Source organism: Paramormyrops kingsleyae, chromosome 1 (assembly GCF_048594095.1).
Source record: "Paramormyrops kingsleyae isolate MSU_618 chromosome 1, PKINGS_0.4, whole genome shotgun sequence".
In the NCBI taxonomy this organism is placed as follows: Eukaryota; Metazoa; Chordata; class Actinopteri; order Osteoglossiformes; family Mormyridae; genus Paramormyrops; species Paramormyrops kingsleyae.
This window is the reverse complement of record NC_132797.1, coordinates 5784907-5805677: the sequence shown is the minus strand read 5'-3', so window position 1 is coordinate 5805677 and position 20771 is coordinate 5784907. Positions and strand designations below refer to the sequence as shown.

General features: G+C 41.8%; 1 protein-coding gene across 1 annotated transcript; it reads left to right on the top strand.

Annotated features, from left to right (window-relative positions):
- Positions 1-4498: 4498 nt before the first annotated feature.
- lepa (leptin a) lies at positions 4499-13204 on the top strand. Its single transcript, XM_072700095.1, has 5 exons — positions 4499-4556; positions 4692-4737; positions 12122-12235; positions 12530-12692; positions 12854-13204. Exons 3-5 carry the CDS (start codon positions 12207-12209, stop codon positions 13202-13204), a joined length of 543 nt encoding a protein of 180 aa, XP_072556196.1. The 5' UTR covers positions 4499-4556; positions 4692-4737; positions 12122-12206.
- Positions 13205-20771: the final 7567 nt, after the last annotated feature.

Sequence of the window (20771 nt, the reverse complement as noted above, 5' to 3'; positions counted from 1 at the left end):
CCCAAGGCGCCTAATACAGCAACACCATTAGGACATATTACTTGCAGCATTAACGAAACTGTTAACATAAGTTCAATACATCACATTTCCTCCACACTGGGATTACAACAACTCTTGACCATGTGGCATTTTAAACCATCTAACATTTTTTTTTTTAAACACTATCAACTGTGTAATCCTGGTGTCAAATAACAATCCACCTTAGACGTATTGTACATGCAACACTCAATAATTAATCTGGCTCAAAACGTGTAGGAGGTTTAACAACCCTCTGAGATCGTCTCAACACAATCTGTTGTGAACTCCCAGAATCATCTGATTCAGCTAAGGTACACGGTTCTTGTATGTCTTCATTTACAGGTTGCGTTCCTTTATTCAAACTGTCTGTATCTGAAACTGTAGGTTCCACTGATGCATTTTTGCCAAAACGAGATCTTAGCTGGTCACTGTGACGCCTGTGAACAGCATCAGCATTGATGTCCCGGACTTTATAGGACACCGGACCAGTCTGTTGTGTCACCACTCCTGGAATCCATCGTGGTCCACTTCCTGTCGTGTTCCGAAGATAGACCCTATCATCTGCCACAAAAGACCTATCAGCGGCATGGCGATCATGGTAGTCCTTTTGTAGATATTGTTTCCGTCGTACACCCTCCACGGAACTAGGCTTAAGCAAATCCAGCCTGGTACGAACATGTCTGTGCAGGAACAAGTCTGCTGGTGCCTGTCCTGTTGTGCAGTTGGGAGTAGTACGGTACTGCAGTAAGAACAAAGAAATCTTGTCCTCGATGTCCCATCCAGTATGGGCCAATTTCTTTATGCCAGCTTTAAAAGTTTGCACATATCTCTCCACTAGTCCATTAGTTGCAGGATGTCCTGGTGCACTGGTAGTGTGCAAAATCCCATTCAGTCTCATAAAGTTCTGAAATTCAGCTGATGTGAAGGCAGTGCCATTATCTGATACAACCTGTTCAGGTAATCCGTAAGAAGCAAACAATCTCCTCAACCTCGTAATGGTAGCTTGTGAGGTTACCTGTGGCATACGAAAAACCTCCAACCACTTGGAATAAGCATCAACCACCAACAAAAACATGCAATTCTGAAATGGACCTGCAAAGTCAATATGGATTCTCTTCCAACACTCCCCTGGAAATTCCCATGGATGCAACAGAACTTGTGGTGGTGCTTTCTGTTCAGCTTGGCATACTCCACATTCTCTACACAACTGTTCAATATCTGCATCCAAATTTGGCCACCAGACATAACGACGTGCCAATCCCTTCATTTTTACAATTCCCTGGTGTCCTGCATGAATTTCTTGCAGGACCGTCTGTCTCAATTTCCCTGGAACTATCACACGTGTCCCCCAAAGGACACAGCCCCTCTCTACTGATAATTCATTCCTTCTTTTGTGAAAAACCTTCAAAGATTCCTGAACCACCTCCGGCCAACCTTCCATAGTGTACTGAAAAACCCTAGCTAGTAAGGGATCTGTACGTGAGGCACAAGCCACTTGAGCTACTTTTAGAGGTGCCTCCTCCAAGTGCGTTGACAAGAGAGTATGGATGTGAGCAGCTAACGCATCCATTGTGTCATCAGCCGTTTCAGGTAAAGGACAACGGGACAACCCGTCTGCATTACTATGACATTCGGATTTACGGTATGCTATGCAATAGTCATAAGATGACAAAATTATTGCCCAGCGCTGAATACGCGCTGCTGCCATCGTAGGAAGGTGCTTATTTTCCCCAAACAAGGCTAAAAGTGGTCTGTGGTCTGTCAACAAATTAAATCGTCGTCCCCATAAATACTGATGGAACTTTTTGACTCCATACACCAATCCTAGGGCCTCTTTCTCTATTTGTGAATACTTCTGCTCAGCAATCGAGAGTGTGCGTGAAGCGTACGCAATGGGACGTTCCTCCCCATTGGGCATCGTATGCTGAATGACAGCACCAATTCCATAAGCACTCGCATCACATGCCAATGTTAGAGGTAAGGCAGGGTCATAATGAGCTAACACCCTGTCACTTGTCAGTAATTTTTTACAGTTATTAAAAGCTTTTTGTTCCATCTTAGTCCATCTCCAGACAGTCTGTTCCCTCAAAAGTCTATACAAAGGTGCCAAAAGCATGCTTTGATTCGGCAGAAAACGCCCATAATAGTTTACAAGACCAAGGAAAGCCCGGAGCTCCTTGCCATTTGTAGGTGCGCGAGCCTCCTGTATCGCTCTAACTTTGCCCTCTGATGGGTGCACCCCATTACCATCAAACACATAACCAAGATACTCTATTCGTGGTTTAGAAAATTCACACTTAGATTTTTTTACTCGAAGGCCACATTCTTGAAGACGTTGTAAGACTCCTTGTAGATTAAGCAGGTGAGCCTGCTCATTTTCTCCCATAATTAATAAGTCATCCAAATATACTACAACATTCAAATCCTTCATCAAATTTTCCATAATACGTTGGAAAATTGAAGGCGCAGAGCTAATGCCAAAAGCCAATCTATTGTACACATATAAGCCCCTATGTGTATTAATAGTTGTGTACTTTTTAGACTCCTCATCTAGCAGTACCTGCTGATAGGCAGCTGCAAGATCAATTTTGGAAAACAACTTCCCCCTACTCAGAGTAGCCATTATTTCCTCAATGCGAGGCAAGGGGTACGTCTCAGTACTTGCGACTTGATTAACAGTTACCTTGTAGTCCCCACAAAGGCGAATAGATTTATCCTTCTTAATTACGGGAACTACAGGTGCAGCCCATTCACTATGCTTAACAGGAGTAATAATGCCTACAGACTCCAGCCTTTCCAATTCCTTGTCTACCTGTTCTTTCATAGCAAAGGGCAATGGTCTAGACTTATGAAATTTAGGGGTAGCATCTGGCTTTACCAAGATAGTTGCCTCTATACCTTTTAAAGTGCCCAATTCCTCTTTGAACACATCCGTGTACAAATTCAGAACTTCCTGAACCGAGATAGGCTGCTTCCCATCTGTTTGACTGTGTATCTGTTTAATTTGCTTCCAATTTAATTTAAGTTTCTGTAGCCAATTACGTCCACATAAGGCAGGACCAGTCCCATCTACAACTACCAGTGGCAAGTCTGCCATCTGATCCTCATAAGTCACCACAGCACTAAACTGGCCCAATACTGGGATGTTTTCACCAGTATAAGTTTTTAATTTAACTGGGGCAGCCCTTAACTCCAATTGTGAAAAAAACTGTTCATACAACACTTTAGAAATGATACTAACGGCAGCTCCTGTGTCGATTTCCATATATACTTCAGTGTTGTTTATCAGAAATGGGGTTCTAAAAGACAATGTGTCCTTATCTTTTGCAGAGAAGACAGAAAACATTTCAAGCTCTGGTTCCTCTAACTTAACATACCTGTTATAACTGTTCCGTGGCCCTTTTTGCGTAGGCACACTATTAGTCTTAGCACTTGCTTTCATCCGACAAACTTTTTTTATATGACCAAACTTACTACAATTGTGGCATTTAGCATCTTTGAAATAACACTCATTTGCATGATGGTTCGATTTTCCGCATCTGTAGCATTTCTTTACATACTTTTGCGGTTTTCCTTGCACTTTATGTACATTAACGGCTGCCACTCCATCGTCCCTCTTCTGAAGCTGTTGAGCGTCCCGTTCTGCCGTCTCCATGCCGAGTGCCAGTTCTAGCGCTCTGGCAAACGTCAAGGCGTCTTCGGCTAGCAATCGCCGCTGGCAAGGCTCACTCCGTATGCCGCACACAAAACGATCACGCAGCGCCTGATCCAACGTAGCTCCGAAGTCGCAGTTAACTGCACACTGCTTCAATTCAGCGGCAAACTGATTAACAGTCTGATTAGGTTTCTGACTGCAGCGATGAAACCTAAAACGCTCAGCCACCAATAAGGGCTTTGGTTCGAAATACTCTTTCAAAATGGCCACAATCTGTGGAAAAGTTTTATCTTTAGGCTTTTCAGGCTGAACTAAGTTCCTCAAAAGTCCGTACGTTGCAGGACCCATAACACTAAGCAGGGTAGCCACGTACTTGTCTGCAGCAATATCATTAGCCACGAAAAACTGCTCCAAGCGCTCCACATATGCCGACCACGATTCGGCGTCGGGCTTAAACTCATCCACTTTCCCGATACCAGCCATTTCTTGGAGCAAAGAAAGAAAATAACAATAATCTGCGAAACACTCACCGCAGCTAAATCAAACCGGAATTATCCTCGTCGCCAATTGTGATATATTGAGCACCACTTATACAAAGACACGATTTCACTCTACGTCTTTAATACCGAACCAGGCTAGCTAACAACCATCATTGTCGGAGAAAACGTGTTCCCTTATATCCAAGTGCGCATGCCCCAAGGCGCCTAATACAGCAACACCATTAGGACATATTACTTGCAGCATTAACGAAACTGTTAACATAAGTTCAATACATCACACTGAGGTACCGCTATCTCGGCAAAAAAAAAAGCGGCGGGACAGTATATTACATCTAGGCTCAACTGTTCATCCTGAATCGGAAGCCATCGTTATCAACGATGCTGTAAGGGCGCAGATCTTTGGAAATACAATAGGCTATAGACTGAGTTATTTTATTCGCCCGTTCAGAGTTACCTGGGAGTTTAAAATATTGGTGCAGAGTGCGTTGGTTGGCTGGAATGTTTTTTTTTTACTTTAGGTGGATGTTCGCCCGCATCTTTAATCTCTGGATGATGGCGTGTCATGTGAGTCCGCATGTTTGTAGTGTTTCCAAAATACTTATAAATACTTATAGATGCATATCACACGCGTCTTATCGAGCTCCTTTTTCCCATCTAAATTGTAAAAGCCGAAATGTGCCCAAACACTTGCCTTAAATGAAAATGGGGCAGGCTGAATCGCCTTTTCCATACGCTATCCGTCGCTTGCACACAGTCCCTACATCACGCATATTGACTACATTTCCTTCATGCTCACCTGAAGGTCTGTCTGGGCAGATTTCGACATTGCGGCATCTGTAGGATCGACGAGCTGAATTTGTGTCGGGGAAAAAGTAAACTAGTGCCACTACGTTAGCTGAAAAATATGAATCGATTTTGAATCTACAGAGAAAGAATCGCGATTCGATAAAAATTCTTTGTGGACCCCTGATTCACGCGCATTTACATGCAACAGTTTTATTACCTTGTAAATAGTCTGTAGGGTTTGTCAACTGCCTCAATGCTATATTTGATGTGGCTAATTTTAGGTTTATAATGGAATAATAGGCCTATAGATTTGCCATTTATTACGTGAGCGTGAGAGTTTTAAAATGTGACTGTCACGCCAGATGAGTGAGAGTTGGCAACTCTGAATCATATTCCTATTATTCAAGTTCCCTTCTATCTGCTTTCTGTCCTAATCTTTGGGGAGTGAATCATGGTGATGCTATTCTGTCGTCAGAGTGAGGAAAGTTTGGGGAACTCCAGCCTCACATAGTTGTGTTGAAATAAGATATATACTTGATTAGGGGGGGGCAAACCAATCAGGATTTTTTCTCTTCTCACAAGCTTTTTTTCCACGGTCAAAGCCAGTCGCAATGTTTACAGCTACTAATTTTAAGGACAGAAGTTCAGTCGCATATTCTTCTGAAAGCCTACCGAAGGTGACTGTTTGATAACATTATCAGATGTGACCGTTCACAGCAGTGCGGAGTGAACTGTAGTTTTTTTTTTAAAACTTAAATTGTTACACACAATGTGCTCATTGCTGTATACAATCATATAGGCCCGGAAGTCGTAAGATCCTCAGATGTACACGCATTAGAGCGTTGTGTAGATTAAACGAGGCATACGTGATCTGCAAGACACATATTCCATATAAACAGATCATTTACAAATCCTGCGAGTAATTAAATAATTAAGTATGACTCATTTTATGGGAACTGAAACCCTTAACATTGCACTGAAAACGTAAATCGATATAACGTGCCTAATTTAAGAACATGCCTAATCTAAGAAGAACCGGGGATCAGTCCAAGCTTACGTGGAAATAATTATTATGACTCGAGCCCATTTTCAGTCCGTTTCGAAAATCGAAGCTATATTGCGAAATAAAGATTTCTGGCAATGACGGTTCTGGCACCCTGGTTGAAATCTGACTCCACCTCCTCCTGTCGGTAAAAGTTGTTGACCTTTGGCGGGGATGACGATAAAATGATCGGATTTCGCGACGGTAAAAGTTTTTGACTGGGGGGGGTTGGGGGAGTGTTTTGCTATGTCGGATCCCAGTCAGAATATGCCGCCTTGTGCTGCCAGTCATGGCCATGCCGGGATCCATCACTAATCACTGGAATTATTCAACGGAACAGCAAAAACAGCCTGACACGCTGTCATCCAGGGTCCCTTAAAGGGAAAAGGTACAATCAGAAAAAAAGGAGCTGATTTTGCAGGGATGGCCTGAGAAGGATAATGACATCAATAACATATATGTAGTTATCTGAATGTTTCACTTCCAAGATTTTACTGATAACAGTGATTAATACAGACCGATATAGAATAGTGATCTAAAGAAATACACTAGGAGGCTGTATAACGTTTTGAGACTTGATAGCTTATATCGATTAGCTACGGAAGATGTTACAAATAGATACGAACTACAACAGTTAGTCACGAGGTCTGGTATCATTTTAGGATAATCTGTGAGACGGAAGTCTTGACTTTCCTGCCTTCCAGGAAACTAATGCCCCAGGTGAAATTCCTGTGAAAAATACTCGGTGATGTCTGTGACTAAGGGCTTCCCTTGAGACATGAGTGCCACTTGTCGAAATGTTACAACCCCCCCCCCCCCCCCCGGCTGGAGCGATCACCGACTCGGTAAGCTACTGCTGTGACTACATTTAAAAAGCGATTGGGATCATTCTTCACCATTTTAGGAAGTAAACTGCCATTGCATAAGTAAAAAAGGAGCTTTGACAGTCAAATCAGCACCACAGAACGTAAAACATCACTTGGTTTACAGCGGGTTACAGCAGGCGATGGTACAGAGTCCTGTAGGTGGCAGTAATAAACCAGAACTAAAATTGCTCTACGTAATGGAAATGAATGACAATCAGAATCTGGATCAGAACTGCGATCGTAAAGCTTTGAGAGCAGCGATTTTATATGAAATACTGTAGGCCTATATATGGCGTTCAATATTGCAAAGGGGTTACTAATTAAAAAGCACACAACCAGACTGCTTGTCAATTAACTTTAACTGATAACAGCTCTTTTAGGATTATAATTTGGGTTTCAATTTATTACTACTTTAAATAATAACAAATAATAAATAACATTATGATTTTGTGATAAAACCAGTAAATGTGCAACATTTTTACTGAATTAAGCAAGTGTCCCAAGGCTTGGTGAGCATTTGTGAATGTGGAAAAAAAAACATTGCCTATACCTTAATTATACACGATTTGACTTACATTGAGCTTTTAAACTCTAAACAGTTTTATGTGTATAAATTATTTTTCACAATACATGGAAATTACACCAAACATGATATGATTTGTATTACCAAATACAGACTGTTAGCATGAAAATGAAATGTCATCTTTAAATTGTAGTTTGTGCCAAAAGTACATTTTATAGTATAATGTACTACAGTTGTTATACGATGCCAGCTGTCTAATAAACGATCTTAAATCCCAAAATTTGCAGGTTCCTGCTGCTTTGTTCTCCCTCCAGTTCACAAAGTTCTCGTTTAGGTGGCTGCGTTCTGCTTTGCTCTTTCACAAGGTTCTCGTTTAGGTGGCTGCGTTCTGCTTTGCTCTTTCACAAGGTTCTCGTTTAGGTGGCTGCGTTCTGCTTTGCTCTTTCTCTTGGAATAAATTGTGGTGGTTTAAAAATAACTGGTGCAAGGAAAACAATAAAACATTAAAAATGTAATTAAAACATTAAAACGGAGCATACATATCAGCAGTAGACAGGTCCATTACAGTCCCAATTTAAAACTGCAAAGGCAACATAACATTTTTCAAAATTAACTTTCAAAGCAATGAGATTTCAAGGTTAAATTTATCATACACAAGGATGGATGGATGGATGGATGAATACTGATGTTAAATATGAGAACACTGAGGATGCTTCCTGTTCCCTGGAAAACCATCACTGCCATAGACTAGGTGATTCAGTTTTGACATACTGGGGCCGGGGGGGGGGGGATAAGTCTGGCTAGTATGAAGGTGCTACAAGGCAGTAGACAGCATCTGAAGTTAGGTGGGGTAGCAGCAGAGCTGATAGGCCACTCCTATTGGCGGATTCAGCATTACATCATCCATTCTCCCTTGTACATTTCTGTCAGCAGCTGGCGAGGGCACTGGAACTTCCAGTCACAATATCTGGTAATTTGTCTTGCAACGGTGAGGGCTGGAATATAATGTAACCTGCACGCAAATCCTTCCTGCGGTTGTGTCACAGTCATTTATCCCGTGATGAGTTAATGCCCAGACGTCATACGGAGAACTGCCTCAACGCTCGGTGCCAGAGAGCACAACAGTAGCCTTCGGCAATGCAAGTTCATGCGACGATGACGTAATATGGAAATGCAAACATGGAAGGCCGCTGCCCAAATGGAATGAGCATCACACATTTTTTACAGTAAGAAAAATTCCATGACTGCAGCTAATGTGAGTTTATAAATTTCAACTGAAAAATCAAAACTGGAAAAGGATGCCCATCAGGCCAGTGAGTGACCTCAAAGCTTGCAAGGTAGCTAGAGTAGCACACCGTGGTACACAGCACATCACCTAGGTAGCTATTGTTTTGGTTATTATTATTATTCCACTGCCAAGCCACTGGTGAGCAACTTAAGTCGTACTGTAAATATCTCTGCAGCCTGGCACATTAAACATCATCCCAGCAATTCGGCAGCAGACCCCAAAGCTGAGCTGGGGCTGGAACTGCTGAGCAGTACATTCTAGTTGCTGCTAACATTTCTACGTTCCTTTTCACCTTGGGAAACAAATGGTCATACTTGGTTAGACATCCCACTCTTTCATATTTAGAAATACATACAGCAGTGTTGGCAAGGCTGTTACTTAGGCTTGGGGGTTCCACTCTGCATGAGTGAGAAGTTTCCTTTTGGTACTTTGGCTTCCTCCAGCAGTCCAGAGCATCTATAAATTGCCCCTATTGTGAGTATGTGCCTTGGAGGGGACTAATGCCAGTCAGCATGTACCATAGCCTGGTGAACAAAGGCCACCTTGGACGATGACGATGATTATTAGTACTACTATGAGTTCAGCGTTATGCCAACAACACAAAGGTTGTGGGCTCAAATCCCAGGGAGCACGCATAAATTGTAACCCTTACAATAAGTCACTTTGGGTAAAGGCACCTGATAAATGCGTAAAATATAGCATCTCCGACCTGATTTGCATTGGGAAGCTGGGATGCCACACCAAAGCATTCTTATTAACCTTCTGTTATAACTTCCCTTTACTGTTGGACACTGTCCTATCCAACTCCAGAGTTGGGAACTCCGCTGAGCTGCATCTCAATCACCGGTCCTCATTACCGCGGAGAACCACCTGATCATTCTCTCTCACTGTGGCACCATGACCACTGCCCAGGGTCGGTTTCATTCTTCTGGATCAGGTGAACATCCAGGTGTCCTGGGGTGCAAAGATGTCCAAGTTGGCTCATAATTGATGTACCCCCGGATCTCTCTCTTGGGCTGATAATCCAGTTGCATGGTTTCTCCTACTATCACCATGCAGATGACCTCCAACTCTACTTGACCTTCCCTCAGGCCACACCTGGCTCTTGCATGCCTCATTGACATTATAGCATGAATGAGGGGCTCTTCCTGTTCAACCTACCATTTCTCACAACTGTCCAGCTTGGAACACCTATACTGCTGATGCCAGGAACCAACAGGTAGTGTTGCTGTTCTTTACCGACCGCTGTGCAGCCGTCTTCCAGCCGTGCGGATTCACTGTACCCCATCAGAAAGTCCAAGTTTTAATCTTCTGAGTTTGTGCTGTTGAACTGCTGAAGATTATGCAAAACGTAACACATCCGACAAACGGAACCTACTTCCTGTGAGTTACTCGTCAAGACCTACACCTTGGCTCACCCTTTTCCGTCAGCAGGCCAGTGCCACATGGGGATCCCTCCACCATGTGAGAAGTCCCACTCTAGACATCATCCACGATTCATCAATGGTGGAACAAGCTACCCATCCATATGCAGTCAGCAGAATCCCTCTGACCCTGCACAAAAGGCCTATCTTTCCTAAGAATACTTCAATGACTTTCTCTGTCATAGACAAGGCTATGGTTTCTGGCAACATTAGATGATCGTGTATTTTGCACTTGTCTAGTAGTTATCCTGGTGTTTGCTTTTAATAGCTTAATAGTCAGCTAATCAGATTGCTGTCTGATGTATAGATCTTGCTCCAAAGGCCCTCAGGCAGTATATTTTCAAGCCGAAATGGTGTTCCTTAATTTCGTCTGAAATTATCATATTTTACTGCCCTAAAACGACAATTTTAGAGCAGCTTTTTATTTAAAAATACATAATAAAAATATAGTTATTTGTGGGCATGTGTGATTGTGAAAAGTTGACATTTTCCATGCAGCCTGGGACACCCATAAGTGACACTACAGTAGTAGAGACTGATGCATACCTAAGTCGACTGCATAAGAACTGTATGCTTATGACATTTTAGTTGCCTTACTGTTTATCACTTTTGATAAAAGTATACGCCAAATAAATGTACAATTCATACGAATGCACACAACATATAAACAAAGGCAACAAGGTAACTTCCTGTATGCACTGGTTACAGTAAAGACAAAAACATTACGTGGTATTATTCTCATTTATCGCTTTAATTTAATTATCTAATGTAAAATCCAGTGCGAATCTGCACTGGGCGAATGGCACAAAGTTGCAAAACTGAATGACTGAATGGGATAACAAACAGGAGCCAGCATTTCTGCACAAACATGGGAGCCCTGAGCTTTTTGTTAACCCATGTGTTAAATGAGCCATTTGTTGAAGAAAAACAGAAGACATACGTTAAGCCAAATTGTCTTTTATTAGTAGAAGGCTTACTCATCATAACTTAATTCTTGCTAGTAAAAATAACATTCTTGCTAGTAAACATGCAATTTTGAATTCAAGATATCCACAATTTTTACTAGTAAGAATTCATATTATAGAGCTCTATAATTCAGTCTTTACTAGTCATATACCCCCATTGACATCTATTGTATTGTTATATCCTAAATTCAAATCTCACTAGTAAAAAGTCATATTGTAGAGATCAATAATTCAATTTTTACTAGTGATCAGAATCAGAAGACTTTATTAATCCCAGAGGAAATTGCTCACATTGCGACTGCACAATCACACATAGGCACGAAGACAAAAACAATACAGTGTAAGTATAAAAATAAGAATGAAGTGCAAAACAAATTGGAGCATTCCAAATAAATAAAAATAAAATAAAATAGAAAATCTCTGTACAAGAGTCTAAAGTACCTTAGTCCAAAAGTTACAGGAAAAGTAAAAGTATATAGTAGTATATTGCACAGTAAAGTAAAGGTATACTGCATCAATATCATAAGTGGTTATATTCCTATTGTATTTGTTAAGAATTTCTGTTGTAGATATCTGTAAATATATTTTGAATTTCAGGTCCACATATCCATTACTGAGTTTTTAATAGCAAAACTGTCATTACAGCTCTATAGAATTACATTGTAAAAACTGAATATAGCGATCTAGAACATTTTTTACTAGTAAAAAATATTATTCTTACTAGTAAAAATGATCATTTTTACTAGAAAGAATGTTATTTAAATTATGATGAGTAAGCCTTATAATAAAAGACAATTTGGTTTACCATAGAAGACAAATTGTCTTCTGTTGTACCTTAAAATAACCATAGGCACCCGATTTATGCCAGACAAAAATACTTTTAAAAAAATAGCCAAGGTAAAATGGTCCAAACACAATTGTGCAGTAGAGTGATGCTTACAGAGCACATGCGAGTAATTAGCATGACGGAAGGGCAAGATGCTCATCGGTCTTCCTCACTCCATAACGCCCCATAACCCTCCATAACCCCCCCATAACCCCCCTATTTCTCAAGGAATCCAAGATGATTCACTCAGTTGATGAGTCAGGAAATGGCAACACGGCACAATATATAAGCAGTGATACAATGATGAAGCCCTATGTGGACGCAGACCTCAGGTCTCAAGAGGTAAGGTTCACACTCTCTACTGCACATCACTGCACACTACTGCCATTTCCTTAAATGAACGCATCCAGAATTTAACACATCCATCATTATTATCACCCTGAACACCACCTACATTCCTAGCCTGTCTGTCTATATTTCATGAGTAAACAAGCTTTTAAGGAAAGCAGAAAAACAGCATTCCTTAATTCCATTTGATCTGGATCATTCATGCAACCTGGGACACCACAACTGACACTAGTCGTGTGTAATTGTTTTTCATCTACTGTAAATAACTGCCTTTTCGTTTTACTCCAGGACAGACATAAGCATGAATCTCTCCACTGCTGTTCTCATTTCCCATTTACTCATGCTGTTGGGCAGTGGTTTGAGCAGATCTCTGTCAGCTGAGAACATTGCATCTTTTTTAAAAATGCAAATGAAAATCACCATAAACAGAATAAAGCACATTAATGTACAGGTACAGTATGCAATCGCGTCAAAGTATCTGCTTCTCCATTGTCACAAAAAGTAAATGACAGAAAGGTCACTTTATGGAAAATAAATGTGACATTTAACTGTGCAAAACAATTAAATGCAGGGACTCAGTACATCTCGTTGTGTTTTTCTTTACCCTCCCAGGTGTCAACTAACATTACTTTCGAAGGCCAGAACTTCATTCCAGATCCGGACCAGCCAGTCAAGGGATTAAAGTCCACAGAAGAGAAGCTCAGCGTTTTCCAGAAAATTTTAGAGCACCTACCCGACAGGCAAATTGAGAAGGATATAGTCGGTCTCAAAAGCAACATCCAACAGCTTGCAGCTTCCATGAGCTGCTCCACAGAGAAGAAAGAAAGTGACAAGGGCTTGGATGCTTTTTTGAGCAGAAACAAGACCAACCACCGGACCATCAGGAACATCACACTTGACAGGCTGAGCCAGTTCTTGACCAAGTTAGAGGAAACTTACACGCATCAACAATTAACCTGCTGAGTGGTAAATGGTCATAACCATACACAACTCCTGTTATTTATTTATTTTAGTTTTTTACAATTGCTAATATACTAATTAAGATATTTATTAAAATAAGTTCTTAGAATCTGTATTTTACTACTAATTTAACTAGATTTTCTGAGCTAGCCAAAGAACAACTTTTTAAATACTGTATTTGTGCATTATCCTATTTTATTGTAATTAAAATGGAAAATATTTCATACTGGCTATATTCTGTGATCCACTTCTGGATAAAGCAAAATGGAAATGCAGATACGCAAGAAGCTGCCGCATTAGCTGTGAAATTTCCAACTCCTCATCGCTTTTCTGTAACTTTCCACTTAGTCCACTCCCGCCTGCATGGAGCGTCCCGTCTAAAATAAACAAAAGTCTTTGCTGAGTGTTCAAACAGCCATTGAGGAGAACTAAACATCTGGAAATGAAAGCTGTCTGATCATTCTGCATTACACTTTTAAAAAAATGTTTTCAATAATTTTTTAAATAAAAATGCATTTGATCCCCCCCTCAAAGAATTCCATTTAAAATAAAGGTACTTCGGTAAAATGCTCATATTGGCAGAAGCATTAAGGAATGACTAAAAACTGCTATTCAACTTAAAAACGTAAATTTACTATTACAGTAAATGGTCCTGAGCATTCCCTGACTAATGCAAATAGCTAATGTGTCATGTAAGGTGAAAGGTAGGCATATTTATGTTATCTATGAAAGTCCACTATGTTACCAGTATTAATAGAGCATTTCCAAAGAACTTGCAACAAGTTACATTACTCACCCACATCGTAAAAATACTGTAACTTCAAACCAGGCACGAAGCCAGAAAATCACTGCAACAGCTCTCTCAGGCTTCACTACCTGCCAAAAGTTACTGCCCACACTTAGATTTTCTACATTTGCATATCACTCACTTAACATTTACTAAAACTGCACTCGATATTCTTTACTAACAAATAAACTTTCAATACGTTCACCATTTGAGTACCTTTATTAGCAAGAAAATGTCATATCTTCTATTCATTAAAGCAGTGGTTCCCAAACTGGGGGGCGCAGAGGTATTGCGGGGGGGCGCACCAATGGGATTGCCTCAGGGGCATGTGCCACCCTAAAATAATCTCTTCACAGACTGGACGATTAAACAAAATAAAGCAGCGCAACATTACAGTAACTAACAATAAATAAACCACTAACTTACATGTAGAGCATTTATGTAATTTATTTAAACTTTATTTTACCAGGTAAATTAACTGAAAACCATTTCTCACTGCTTTACGTGATATTCGGGAGGAATAGCAGATAACGCATCGGAACTTCCTGGGATACAAACGACACGTTCTTCAGCCAATAAGGGCAAAGTTGTGTCGTCACGGAGGCTGTTCCAGTTTGTTCAGCCGGCTGAGAGGTCCAGTACCATCTGTCTTAAGTCGTCTTGCTCTTGCAAGGTTCTTGTACCATGTGACATGGTGACGCGTGACGACGTTTTACAGCGCCGGACAAAAAAATCTAACCATGTCGTGAGACTCGTGAAAACGAGGTTTGAAATTTTGTACATGAAGTGCAGGGAGACTATCAATTAATGGGTATAATTTAGTGTTGTTTTGTGCTATAGTATAGGCTGTATGGAAGCCCGTTTCCGCCAGGTAGTAAAAAAAAAATAAGCCACGGAATCTCGCAATTGCGATTTAGTAAGTCACAATTCCGACTTTATATCTCGCAATTGCGACTTAGTAAGTCACAATTCCGACTTTATATCTCGCAGTTGCGACTTAGTAAGTCACAATTGCGACTTTATATCTCGCAATTGCGACTTTATATCTCGCAATAGCAACTTAGTATCTCGAAACAAGTTTCTAGCTTTAATAACTTTTCGCGGAAGTAAGGTGGGGCGTTTTTAATGACAGAATCGTGTTGTCCAGTACACAGACAACGATGCACACCGATTACGAAACACGTAATCAAGCAATTCAGCTGTGATACATTTACTTTGTCCCACGGTGCACTGCCTAAATCACACTTTACAACTTATGGATTAATTTGTGTTATCAATTAACTGTCAATATGTATGAAATGGAGCAATGGCATGTAATATGGATATGATGTAATAATTAAACTGTTAGACAGAAAGTGATCTTGAAAATCCAAGGGGTGTGCATTGCCCCCAGACTCCAATGATCAAGGCACACTTCATAGGACATGACTGTCTCGTTTTGTTTCAGAGCAATTAACCCTTTAGTGCATTACCCCTATGCCATGTAATATGGATACAATATATAATTAATAACTGATAGAGAGAAAGTTATTCTGAAAATCCAAGGGGTGTGCATTGTTCCCTGTAGGGCTGAAACGATTCCTCGAGTAACTCGATTACAAAAAATCATCGAGGCAAAATCCTCTGCCTCGAAGCCTCTATTAATTCATTTTAAAGTTCATGTCACGTTTTTTCGCAATGATTTTTGCATTACTGTGACAATGCACTTACGCTTACGTCACCCACGAAGCGGAAGGAGACGGCGGTGTTTTGATTTGAGGGCGCGAGCGCGGACTACTGTGGGCTGCGTAATGGAAGGGAGCAATGGCGATGAGCAAAGAGAAAACAGAAGAAAACGACAAAAAATGTCAAAAGTTTGGAATCATTTTAAATTAAAAAATAAAGAGAACGCTGTAGTATGTGTCCACTGTAAGGTCGAGCTAACTTACCACAATAGCACGTCGTCCATGCTGCAGCATCTCAACAGGAAACATCCGCTCTACTCAGAGACCGGAGGAGGACGCTCACCCGAGACCAGGTAAGTAAATTCAATGTAGCGTTAAATCAATGCGATTGTTAATCGAGATAGGGGCTGTTAAATAATGTACGTTAATTATGTAAGGGATAAACCACAACGGTCATTGCAATACTGCACGACGGATGTAGAGCTAGGATACTAGTAGCCTTGATAGCTAGCTAGCGATGCAAACTTGGGCTAACCTAGGTTACTTAAAACACAAATCCAATTACCCGATTACTCGATGGAATTTTCAGTAGAATACTCGATTACCAAAATATTCGATAGCTACAGCCCTAGTTCCCTGTAGTCCACTGATCAAAGCACACTTCACTAGAAGTGCCTGTCTTGTCTAGTTTTAAAGTTATTAACCCATTCATGTATTGTCCCATTGCACATTATACGGATACATTCAAACATTCAGAAATGACACCAAGGTGGGTGGTGTAGCAGATACTGAACTAGCGGCTCAGCAGCTACAGCGGGATCTAAATTTAATTAGTGACTGGGCTGACACCTGGCAGATGAAATTTAACATAGACAAATGTAAGGTACTCCATGTAGGGAGCAGAAATATAAAGTACAGGTATTTTATGGGACCTACTGAAATAAAGGTAGCTGACTATGAGAAAGACCTTGGTGTGTATGTTGATGCTTCCATGTCTCATTCTCGCCAGTGCGGGGAAGCAATAAAAAAAGGCCAATAGGATGTTGGGGTATATCTCCAGGTGTGTGGAGTTTAAGTCAAGGGAGGTAATGCTAAGATTATACAATTCCTTGGTGAGACCTCACCTAGAATATTGTGTACAGGTTTGGTCACCATATCTTAAAAAGGACATAGCGGCCTTAGAAAAGGTGCAGCGTAGGGCCACAAGAATGATTCCTGGTCTTAGAGGAATGTCATACGAGGAAAGGTTATTTGAGCTAAATCTGTTCAGCCTCAAGCAAAGGAGACTGAGGGGGGACATGATCCAGGTCTATAAGATTCTAACAGGTTTGGATGCTGTTCAACCGAATAGTTACTTCAGCATTAGTTCAAATACAAGAACTCGTGGCCATAGGTGGAAATTAGCGGGAGAACATTTCAAACTGGATTTAAAGAAGCACTTCTTTACACAGCGTGTAGTCAGAGTATGGAATAGTCTTCCTGATAACGTAGTGCAAGCTGAATCCTTGGGTTCCTTTAAATCAGAGCTAGATAAGATTTTAACAACTCTGAGCTATTAGTTAAGTTCTCCCCAAGCGAGCTCGATGTGCCGAATGGCCTCCTCTCGTTTGTATAGTTCTTATGTTCTTAAATTAATTAAAATTTGTACATAAAGCAATCTGGGAAACAAAGGAGTGTGCATCAGTCGCCATGAGCCCAAAATGCTAAACCACCATGTCATTACAGCTGACAGCACCTATAATATTAGCTATTAACACGATTTAATAGCGCAAAAATAATCGGTGTGCATCGCTGTCTGTATACTGGCAACACGATTCTGTCATTAAAAACGCACCACCTTACTTCCGTGAAAAGTTATTAAAACTAGAAACTTGTTTCGAGATACTAAGTCTCAATTGCGAGATATGAAGTTGCAATTGCGAGATATAAAGTCGGAATTGTGACTTACTAAGTCGCAATTGCAAGATTCCGTGGCTTATATTTTTTTTACTACCTGGCGGAAACGGGCTTCCATACTCTATGGGGAGTCTTTACGTGGCAGAAATGTAAAGCGCATTGAGACAATGTAATGTTGTGATAATGCGCTATATAAATAAAATTGCAAAAAAATTGCAATTGCAATAATTTGTGTACGCCAATGAATATTAGCAGGAATGTTAAATCTGCATTTGCATAATTTCAAACTTATGATTGATTGCTCTTTTTTCTCCCACAGAGGTGAAATTGCACCATTTGTATTTTGTAATTGCATTTGTTTCACTCAATTAGAAAAGGGAGTTGTATTTCAAATAGTTTGAATTTGAACCTGTGTAGTTTGAATGGGGGGGGCTCAATAATTTTCCTATATAGAAAAGGGGGGCCCTGCAGAGAAAGTTTGGGAACCACTGCATTAAAGTAACCTCCTCTAGCACTTATAACAGCAGAGCAAATTCGAGGCATTCTTTCCACAAGGGACATTAAACACTGCTCTGTTTCATGGGATGAAACAGGTAACTATATAGTGCATTTAAAGTTAAAGGACGGCCTAGAATTTGACTGTCATCACCACACAACGAGCTGATTGGATGTCAGACATGCACTGTTACATATGCTTTTGATGTTATAAGGGAAACTTGTTTTATTTGACGTATTTTAATTTATAATTATTCACTCAAATTTCCAATGCTTAAGAATATTTTTTTTTAAAAAACTACAGTTTATGAAATAAATGGAGGTGGTAAAGAGGTGTGGTTTGCAAAACCTTTTGACTGGTGGTTTATGTGCCTAACCGGTAACAAAAATTCAGGGCAAGGATTCCAACAGTGTTATTTTGCTACCTGCTTTGACTCCCACTGCTTCCTTCAAAAAGGGATATGTGTGTACATTACTTTAACACACAGTTACAGCAGTTAAATGTCTTACTGCAGTGTCTGAAAATCACCAAGGTTTCACATATTAATCTGAAGCGCAAAGGGTCTGTCCTGGTACGGCATTTGCGAAATCTTGTCCTTTACAGAACAATAATAAAGTGCCAAAGTGATTGGACACTTCAGAGTTTCCGTATTTAAGTTCAAAGTCATCTTTTACATGTAGCTTATCCTTGCAGATTTGACAGCTGCTAACCATTAATAGGATTATGGTCCACATGTGCGCTGTGCCATCGCCTGACTGTGTCGTGCCAGAACACGAGAGTCGATACCACTATTCCATCGCAGCCTACTCAACATAAAGGCCTATTATTATTGTCTGTGTTAATGGCCTCTTTATGTTTATTTTTTGCTAACGCATTGGGGTCAGGCAACCAATCATTTCATTGCACTGAGTATAACTGGGTACGTAATAAACAAAACCGTGATTTAGTCTCTCCAGCATGTCCTGGGTCTTCCCTGGGGCCTCTTCCCAGTGGGACATGCCTGGAACACCTCACCAGGGAGACGTCCAGGAGGCATCCTGACCAGATGCCTGAGTCACCTCATCTGGCTCCTCTTGATGCGGAGAAGCGGCGATTCTACTCTGAGTCCCTCCCGAATAACCAAGCTTCTCACCATATCTCTAAGGGAGAGCCCAGCCACCCTGCGGAGGAAACCCATTTCGGCCACTTGTATTCGCGACCTCGTTCTTTCGGTCACTACCCACAGCTCATGACCATAGGTGAGGGTAGGAACGTAGATCGACTGGTAAATTGAGAGCTTTGCCTTTTGGCTCAGCTCCTTCTTCACCACGACAGACCAATGCAGCGCCCGCATCACTGCTGACACTGCACCGATCCGCCTGTCGATCTCCCGCTCCATCCTTCCCTCACTCGTGAACAAGACCGCGAGATACTTAAACTCCTCCACTTGGGGAAGGACCCCATCCCAGACCCGGAGAGAGCACTCCACCCTTTTCCGGCTGAGGACCATGGTCTCGGATTTGGAGGTGCTGATTTTCATCCCAGCCATTTCACACTCTGCTGCGAACTGCTCCAGTGAGAGCCGAAGGTCACGGTCTGATGAGGTCAACAGAACCACATCATCTGCAAAAAGCAGAGACCTAGTCCTGAGGTCACCAAACCGGACACCCTCAACGCCCTGGCTGCGCCTAGAAATTCAGTCCATAAAAGTTATGAACAGAATTGGTGGCAAAAGGCAGCCCTGGTGGAGTCCAACCCTCAACGGAAACGAGTCCAACTTACAGCCGACAATGCGGACCAAGCTCTGACATGGTTGTACAGGGACCGAACAGCCCTTATAAGCCAGCCTGGCACCCCATACTCCCGGAGCACTCCCCACAGGACTCCCCGAGGGACGTGGTCGAATGCCTTCTCCAAGTCCACAAAGCACATGTAGACTGGTTGGGCAAACTCCCACGCAACCTCCAGGACCCCGCTGAGAGTATAGAGCTGGTCCACTGTTCCACAGCCAGGGCGAAAACCACACTGCTCCTGAATCCGAGGTTCGACTATCCGACAGACCCTCCACTCCAGTATCCCTGAATAGACCTTACCAGGGAGGCTGAGGAGTGTGATCCCCCTATAGTTGGAACACACCCTCCGGTCCCCCTTCTTAAAGAGGGGGACCACCACCCCAGTCTGCCAATCCAGAGGCACCGCCCCCGATGTCTATGTGATGCTGCAGATGCGTGTCAACTAAGACAGCCCTGCAACATCAAAAGCCTTGAGGAGCCTACAGGGACAGAGTGGAACAGCAACTGAACAATCCTCGGAGAATGTGGCAGGGACTTAACACAATTGTGGACTTCATAGGGAAAATCAGCACAGCGCAGACCAAGGCCTCTCTGTGTGAGGATCTGAACGTATTTTACGCTAGATTCGACACAGTAAACACCACGAGACAGGACAGCGCACGCATCGCGGGTGACGTCAGTGCGCACACCGTGTCTGAAGAGGATGTACGGAAGTGTTTCAGAAAGGTGAACGCACGCAAAGCTGCTGGTCCTGACGGAATCTCCGGCCGTGTCCTCAAATCATGCGCGGCTCAGCTGGCTGGAGTGTTCACGAGCATCTACAACCTCTCCCTCTCCACTTCTGGAGTCCCGGCCTGCTTCAAAACGGCCACCATCGTCCCTGTACCAAAATCCTCCACCATCACATCCCTGAACGACTGGCGACCAGTAGCCCTGACCCCCATCGTGAGCAAAT

What these genes read in the sequence shown, in the direction of transcription:
- lepa (XM_072700095.1), top strand. Translation starts at nt 12,207, where the DNA reads ATGTGGACGCAGACCTCAGGTCTCAAGAG. An exon ending in CAGACCTCAGGTCTCAAGAG is followed by an intron (nt 12,236 to 12,529) that starts GTAAGGTTCACA and finishes GTTTTACTCCAG; the next exon opens with GACAGACATAAGCATGAATC. An exon ending in TAAAGCACATTAATGTACAG is followed by an intron (nt 12,693 to 12,853) that starts GTACAGTATGCA and finishes TTACCCTCCCAG; the next exon opens with GTGTCAACTAACATTACTTT.